The following is an 8,097-nucleotide window of genomic DNA, read 5'->3' as shown; positions in this document are numbered from 1 at the left end:
CGACAAACATCATATCTGAATCAACAAAATAATGAAACAGTAACACGTGCACGACATCACCCTTCGTGCTTTTACTCCCATCCTCACCATATGAAACAATTGAATGGCACAACATCACCCTTCGTGCTTTATCTCACATAATCATGGCACAACATCACCCTTCGTGCATTAATCCTCACAATATCGGCACGACATCACCCTTCGTGCATTAACTCTCATATCATAGCATAGAATTATCCTTCGTGCATTAACACTCATAATATCGGCATGGCATCACCTTTGTGCATTACACTCATTCAAAATATCATGCACGACATCACCCTTCATGCTTTATAGTCTTCCTCACCCAAATAATAGAAATAATATGTCCCGACAAGTGAAACAACAATATCAACAATAACTTCCCGGTAAGGGATTCAGCTATAACCAATCTCGTTTTCAACAATTACTTAACAAGAATGAAACTCAATTTGTTCCAATTCTCAATAATAAACAATTACCGTGAAACATCCATAAGTTTTGTTCAACATTAATAATCATCAAATTGAGCATGATCGATACATAATAGAGCCACAACAATCATGATATAAGACTCACGGGCATGCTCGACACCAACGTATAGATACTCGTCACCACACCTATACGTTGTACTCGATACAAATACATAGCAAATAGACCACAACTCATATTCCCTCAAGCTAAGGTTAGGCCAAACACTTACCTCGAATACACGGACAAGATTAAGCTTCAACTACCTCTTTACCTCTTAGTTCCACTTCTAATTCACTTTTATCTAGTCACAATTTATTTAACGATATCAATAAATGCTAAATAAACCAATTCTAACGCATGAAAAGAGGTTTCCCATTATTTTTCCCAAAAAGTCAAAAATCGAACTCGGGCTTGCTTGGTCAAAACCCAAAGTTCGAACCAAAATCCGATCACACATTCAATCACGAACCCAAATATGTAATTAGTTTTGAAATCAGACCTCAAATCAAGATCTAAATCTCAAAAATTTAAAAATCCTAATTTCTACCCAAAAACACTCAATTTCCCATAAAAACCCTTGATTTTAAAGTGAAATCATGTAAAAAGATGTTATAGATTGAAGAAAATAAGTTAAAAATTATTTGCTAATGATTTGGAGAAGTTTGTGCCTTTGAAAAATCGCCTAAGGAGGTTTAGGGTTTAAGAGAGTTGGAAAAATGAAGAAAATCCCATCTGAAATCTCATTTAGTAGGTGCAGTTATCGCAATTGCGAACAGGGGTTCGCAATTGCAAACTCTTCAAAAGTCTGCTACCTTCGCATTTACGAAGGATATGTCGCATTTGCGACTCCTGACTCTTTCGCATTTGCGACCAAATTGTCGCTTTCACGAGAATGGCCTGCCCAAGCTTGGTTCGCAATTGCGATGCTTGGGTCGCATTTCCCATGCCTGAGAACTTTGCATTTGTGAAGCCTAATCTCACAATTGCGAGATCAGAGGCCTGCTACACAACTGCAACATACCAGCAATTTTCCTAAGTCCAAATCCACTCCGCAGCCTATCCAAAACTCAACCGAGCTCTCGGGGCTCCAAACTAATCATGCACGCAAGTTTAAAAATAACATATGGACTTACTCGTACGATCAAATTATCAAAATAATATCAACAACTATGAATTAAACCTCAAATTCATGAAATTACCCAAGAACAATGAAATTTCCATTTTCTCAACTATAGGTCCGTTTTATACCAAACCAATTCCGATTCTTACCAAATTTCAAAGATTCAACTTAATTATTATTCTAAATTTGTACCAGGCTTCGGATCCAAGATATGGGACCGATATCATCAAGAAAATGCATCAATTCACTTCTAAAAGCCTTTATATTTTCCAACAAATAATTTTCTTTAAAAATTTCTTTTCTCAAGCTTGGGACCTCGGAATTCTATTCCGGACATACGCTCAAGTTCCATATTTTACTACGGACCCTACGAGACCATCAAATCATAGGTCTGGGTCCGTTTTCAAGAATATTGATCAAAATCAACTTTAACCAATTTTAAAGGCCAATTTTATTATTTTTCTTAAATTTCACATAAAGCTTTTCGGAAACGCGTCCGGATTGCACACGCAATTTGAGGTAAGACAAAAAGAGGTTTTCAAGGCTTCGAAACTCAGTTTTGACTTCTAAAACAATAGATGACCTTTAGGGTCATCACAACCACCAATTACCCTTGAACACCGTCGCTACCCACCATTAGACCCAGATCTAAAATCACGAAGTTGCGATCAATCTATTACCCGCTGCAAAAACAATAGAGGAGGAAGATCGGAGGCGTCACCATATCTGGATCTGACGGAGATGCTGGAATCCATGGCTTCTTCTCCTTCTTTGTATCTCACATTTGAGTGTATTCATCTGGCCGGAAACTTATTCCTCCACCTCTTCTTTTCACGCCGAAAAAAGGAGCCAACTCTTTCTCCTCCACTGCCTTTCACACTGGAAAAATATTGTATAAATAGTATGTGTATTTTATATTTCATCAGAGATCTAAAGTGTATTTTGTATTTTTGTCGGAAATCTAATGAGATTTGATTGTTTTCTCCAGTTTTAAATATAGTGTGTTTTGTATTCTCGTCGAAGATTTGACCACATTTTGCGGTAAACAGTGAATTTTAGTTTACTCCCTTAATAGGTTAAGCATAAAATTATCTTTACCTTTAGCATAAACTATTAATCAACAATAACAACATCTCAAAAAAGGAAGAGCTTGTTTTACTTTTCTATTTCATTGTTTTATAGGGCGCGACTAAAGATAACAACTTTACAATCATTTGAAAAGGTCTAACAAACTCAATGTTGTATCATTAAAATGAAAAAAATCATCACTCCTCGCTTTTAATGGATCCTTGCGAACTGGCTGTTCAGTGAAAGATTCTTCACAAGTGACAGAAAAAGCCATGGCACTACTTATACCATCATTCACCATATCAAAGTTATTCTCGTCTAAATATTTAATCGAACTTGTAATTCGTGACACGGCCAGATCATAAGTATCCCGACAAATTTGAAGGCATTGCTTGAGAATTGGCTCCGTTGGTTGCTTCAATATAATTAGAGTTTGATTATAAATGTCCTCAGCCCTGGCTAAAGATAATTGAAGCATGATACGCACCAAACCTTTCTTATCAGCAGAAGAACTTTTAGGATCCGCTCTAAGAGAACTGACACATAATTTGTAGTCTGTAGACTTTTTGCAAATATCTTCTATCAAATCTCCTGAAGAATGAGCCACAAAAGAGAGAAAGAAAAAAAAAAATCACTATTGAAGTTCTTAAGGAATTCATCTTTTTTTATCTTTTGTGTCTCATGATGAACTATTTTTATAGAATCTAGTATTGACATTTATGTTGGTATTACTCTAATGAGATTGTGGTAATCAGATTTTACTTCTTTTTTTTTGAGAAAAGAATTAAATGCTATAATTTAATGTGGATGAAATTTCACACAAGCAAGAATCATCTTTATCACCTTCCTATCTGTTACCAAGTGTGTAGTGTTATCTCTTAATTTAAAGGAATAATATAAAATTTATTCCAAATATGATTTTCGTTCAATATTTCCTTCAGAGAATTATGAACCTATTATTGACTATTGAGCATTGTGAAGTCTATAGTAAAAGAATTACTAATAGTCTTGTCGTGTTACTTTAGAATTGCAATGACAGTGGCTACACTATTCGACCAGGCACCTACTTATTTCGTAAATAATTTGATTAAAAATTTGATAATAAACTCAATTTCATATTTCACAACATATGAAAATTTCGTATCGCGAAACTAATTCAGTAAACTATCATACCAAGTGCCTGAGGAAAATTGCATATCTTGTTTGCGGAATATTTGTCTGTTTTTATAATTGGGATGCAATGACCACACGAGCCATTGATCTGATGACTGTTTAATTTGGTTTCTCTTTCAAGGGGTGAATGGGCAAGGATTCATGGCGCGAGGCATCACTTTTCGAAACGTTGCTGGACCTCAGATGCTACAGGCAGTAGCTTTAAGAGAAACTGCTGATTCCTGCACCTTCTATAGGTGTAAATTCGACGGTTTTCAGGATACTTTAGACACACATTCTGGCAGTTCTACGGGGAGTACCATTGACTTTATTTGTGGTGATGCAGCTGCAGTATTCCAGAATTATTTAATTGAAGCACGTATGCCACTTCCTGGCCAATATATTACCATCACATCACAACAGAAAAATATTGAGAAAGAATCATTTGGACTCGTGTTGCAAAACTGCACGTTGAAATTAGCAACTCCAGATGTGGGTAACGTAACTATGTATTTAGGGCGGCCATGGGGTGACTTGAGTGAACGGGTCGAGTTTCAGGGAGAGCCCCTTGTTCGCCCATTCTACATGCAATTCAAAAATAGGGGACCTGGTGCAAACACAACGGGACGTGTGAAGTGGGCGCGTGTCACTAGTGATCCTAATGTTGCATCAAGTTTCAGTGTCAGGAATTTTATCCATGGTGATAAATGGATACCCTCCATAGTGTCACATTACTTAGATCTCCTATGAATGCAATTGATACTGTAATCCACGATTTCTGCTACTTATCAGATAGCAGTATAATATTTGTTAGTAGTATTAATATGGCATGCAATTTTTTGTCTCAGCAAAATATGCAGTAAAATGTTAAAGACTCATATTTTTCATATCTTTATGAAATTCACTGCAAAAAAAAGAAAATGTTATAAATTTCAGTCTCCAGTCGAGCAAAACCACGTTTGCAGAAGCAATATGATATGAGGTAGCTTCGATGATAGTAGCAGCAGAGGCGGACCAGGATATGAAGGTAACATGGCACCACTATTGTTGTTTTAATCATTCAATATCTATAGGCCGACTAGTTCAGATTAGCACGGCGTAGGGGCTCATTAAAGGGGAAATGCTCCCCACTAGAAATTTCTTCGTTCTTAAGGGTTGAATTGAAAACCTTTGGTTAAGAGTAGAGTGCAGTACATCCACTGGTAGTTCTTTAACGTAGACATACCAATTACTAACTACAAAATTTGGTGTGCAACCCTTGGAAAACCTAATTATTGTGACAATTGATGAGCAAAGCATAAGCTTCAAACATATTATCAAATATCATTAATTTAGTGCTAATATAACACAACTACAAATTATATGTCTTAACACTAATCAGATAGGGGCAAAGCTACACTATGGTAAGGATGGTCAATTGACCACCCTTCGTCGGAAAATTGCACCGCGTATATATAGGTAAAATATTATGTTTTAGAGGTATATGATATATATTGAATACTCTTTGTCAGGATATTTTTTTTTTACTTCTTTCAAGTTTGAATATCCTTAAAAAAAATCTTGGTTTCCCTATAATTATCAATTGAAACAGTTAAAGTTGACAATGATAGTCCCTACAAAGATGCTTCGGCATTTGCTTATACAAATAATAGTATTCATTGTTAAGGTCAGTTCCTACCAATTTGTATAAAACAGAAATCGCAAAGAATCAAAATGCTTGAATAAGTAAAATCTCTCCTCTATTAGAAATAGCTTAACAAAATTATTTCTCTTTCTTTTATATATCAAAAAGACACTTATCTTTTGCTATTTTATTCACAAGGCACTTAAACGAAAAGTAATATATCATGACACTTTTTAATAATGTGACACCTGATTTTTTAAGCCAAAAAATAGAAAATACTAACAACTTGTTCCAACCAAAAACCTCCGATCTGACTTAATATATATTCGACCCGTAAAATCCCTTTATATGCTGACAAATGCAAAAATAGAGGTCAATAATTTCAGTCTCGATACCTGTTAAGGGTTTTTAGTCGCTTAAATCGTAAGAAAACTGCATCAAATTATTATTCCTTCTTTCTTATTCTCCTTATTCTTTCTTCTTCTTCTCTGATGACCTGAAGTTGGATCATTAAACAATGATCTTAGAAGTGACTATACGCTTTGGAAATTGGAACACATCACATAAGGAGGGATGTTTTGGGCCGAAATATCTTAAAACTTTAGATAAATGGGCGTGCTCAAGAGCCCAAAATTGATTTATTTATGGGGCATTTGCATCTATATCCGTTTTTTGGGTCACCTTGTAACTCATACCCGCTTTGTAAAAAAAATTACAAGCGTATCCACTTTTCGCGTAACTTCAGACATACGGACCTGAAGTAGCAAAAATTTGTGTGTTAAGTTTGAACTTCAGAATATTTTGCCTGAAGTGTAGCAAAACTTTAGATATTTTTGCATGAAGTTTGGCCTGACTTGCAAAGGCAATCACGCAAACTTCAGTTCATAGTGCAAATGGCAAACTTCAGTTCAATAAAACTACAACAAGTTTTGGCTGAAGTTTTTGTTTGTAATCGCTGAACTTCAGCATTCTAGTAGCTGAAACTTTGTTCTGTATTTGCTGAGCTTCAGCATGTTTTAGCTTAAGCTTTGTTCTGTATTTGCTGAACTTCAGCATGTTTTAGCTGAAGTTTTGTTCTGTTTGTGGTGAACTTCAGCATTCTAGGGCTGAAGTTTGTTTTGTATTTGCTGAACTTCAGCATTCTTAGAGCTGAAGTTCTAAACAACAATGAATTTAATAAATCATGATTAGCAGCGATTGATGCTGTTCATTTCAAAGATTAAAGAATGAAAAATATTTTCGACATGAAAACAAGTTACTACAGATAAATTAGAATAAAAAACCAATGGGCATGTAAAGCTAAAATATCTAAGAGATTAAATTATTGTGAATAACACCAAACTGAACATAATGGGACAAGCAGATATATATGAATCATCAGGCTAGAACGCATAACAATATCTCAAGCTTCAGCATTTAGAAAACTAAGGAGGAGAAGGAGGAGGATAAAGAGGCCTTAAGTTGTTTAAACAGTGGGTACAAGTTAAAACGTTTTTTAAAAAATGGGTTTAAGTTAAATGGGGACGACCAAATAAGGCACCCCATGCAATTTTTACCTTATTTCTCGAGGATCAAACAATGAAATAATGGATCCTTTTTGAACAATTTATTGTAAATAGTGAATTTTATTTTAATCCCTAATCTTTTAGGTTAAGCATAAAATTTTCTTTACCGTTAGCTTAAACCATTAAACAACAATAACAACATCTCAAAAAAGGAAGAGCATGTTTTACTTTTCTATTTCATTGTTTTATAGGTTGTCACTAAAGATAACGACTTTACAATTATTTGAAAAGGTCAAACAAACTATATATTGTATCAATAAAACAAACTCAATATTGTCACGACCCAAAATTCATTAAAGGTTGTGATGGCGCCGGACACCGCTGTCAGGAAAGCCAATAATAAACACTTAGTTTAGTTCTCATTTTAGTAATTTGAAATCGTGATTTTTCCTCAATTAAATAGTAAATGATGAACATTACAGAGTAAATAATAATATTTTTTTCTTGCAAATTTTAATACTGAATAACCCATAATTATCCCAGAACCCGGTGTCATAAGTGTGTAAGGCCCCGAAAAATTTCGCTAAGTAATCTAGGATTTCGTGGTGCCACGTAGGCTAATTATAATATTTTATGTGCTATTAACATGGTGGGCATCAATTGGATTTGCTAAATAAGTGTACAAGTCTTATGGTAAGTAATTTGGGGTCCAAGGAAAGGCCTAAGCCTAAGTCACATTGGAAAATTTCATAATAGGCTAAGATTCCAACTAAGTTTGCACAAGATCACACTTTGAACAAGCATATCTAAATATATATATATATATATATATATATATATATATATATATATATATATATATATATATATATATATATATATATATATATAAGGTTTTATTTGATGAACAACCTATCAAATGACAGGACTTTGAGTCTAGTTTCCAACGCTTTAAACCGTTTTTCATTTGGACATTCCTACACAAAATTATGATCAAATTACCAAAGGCTGGAAAAATGCGATCCTGTGTCGAATCTGCGATCGCAAATCTGTCGCATTTTTGACTTTGCAATCGCAGATCTGTCGCAAATTGGGCCAGTGTTGCCAAATTTTGGGCACCTATTTTGCGGTGCATT

At 34.7% G+C, this 8,097-nt stretch overlaps 2 protein-coding genes across 2 annotated transcripts; one reads left to right on the top strand and one right to left on the bottom strand.

Annotated features, from left to right (window-relative positions):
- Nucleotides 1-2,822: 2,822 nt before the first annotated feature.
- Nucleotides 2,823-3,937, bottom strand: LOC142181080 (putative invertase inhibitor). The gene is made up of 2 exons (XM_075253213.1): nucleotides 3,931-3,937; nucleotides 2,823-3,271 (listed from the first exon to the last, which is right to left on the bottom strand). Exons 1-2 carry the CDS (start codon nucleotides 3,935-3,937, stop codon nucleotides 2,823-2,825), a joined length of 456 nt encoding a protein of 151 aa, XP_075109314.1.
- Nucleotides 3,938-3,994: 57 nt separating this feature from the next.
- Nucleotides 3,995-4,582, top strand: LOC107814876 (pectinesterase 3-like). Its single transcript, XM_016640371.1, has one exon. The coding sequence runs from the start codon at nucleotides 3,995-3,997 to the stop codon at nucleotides 4,580-4,582; it is 588 nt and encodes a 195-aa protein (XP_016495857.1).
- The last annotated feature ends 3,515 nt before the right edge of the window (nucleotides 4,583-8,097 follow it).

Source organism: Nicotiana tabacum, chromosome 5, assembly GCF_000715075.1.
Source record: "Nicotiana tabacum cultivar K326 chromosome 5, ASM71507v2, whole genome shotgun sequence".
Taxonomy (NCBI): Eukaryota; Viridiplantae; Streptophyta; class Magnoliopsida; order Solanales; family Solanaceae; genus Nicotiana; species Nicotiana tabacum.
Note: the sequence above shows the minus strand (reverse complement) of the source record. Positions and strands in the feature narration are given on the sequence as shown.

Bases quoted from the DNA above. Each gene is read 5' to 3' on its own strand.
- LOC107814876 (XM_016640371.1), top strand. From the start codon at position 3,995: ATGGCGCGAGGCATCACTTTTCGAAACGTTGCTGGACCTCAGATGCTA.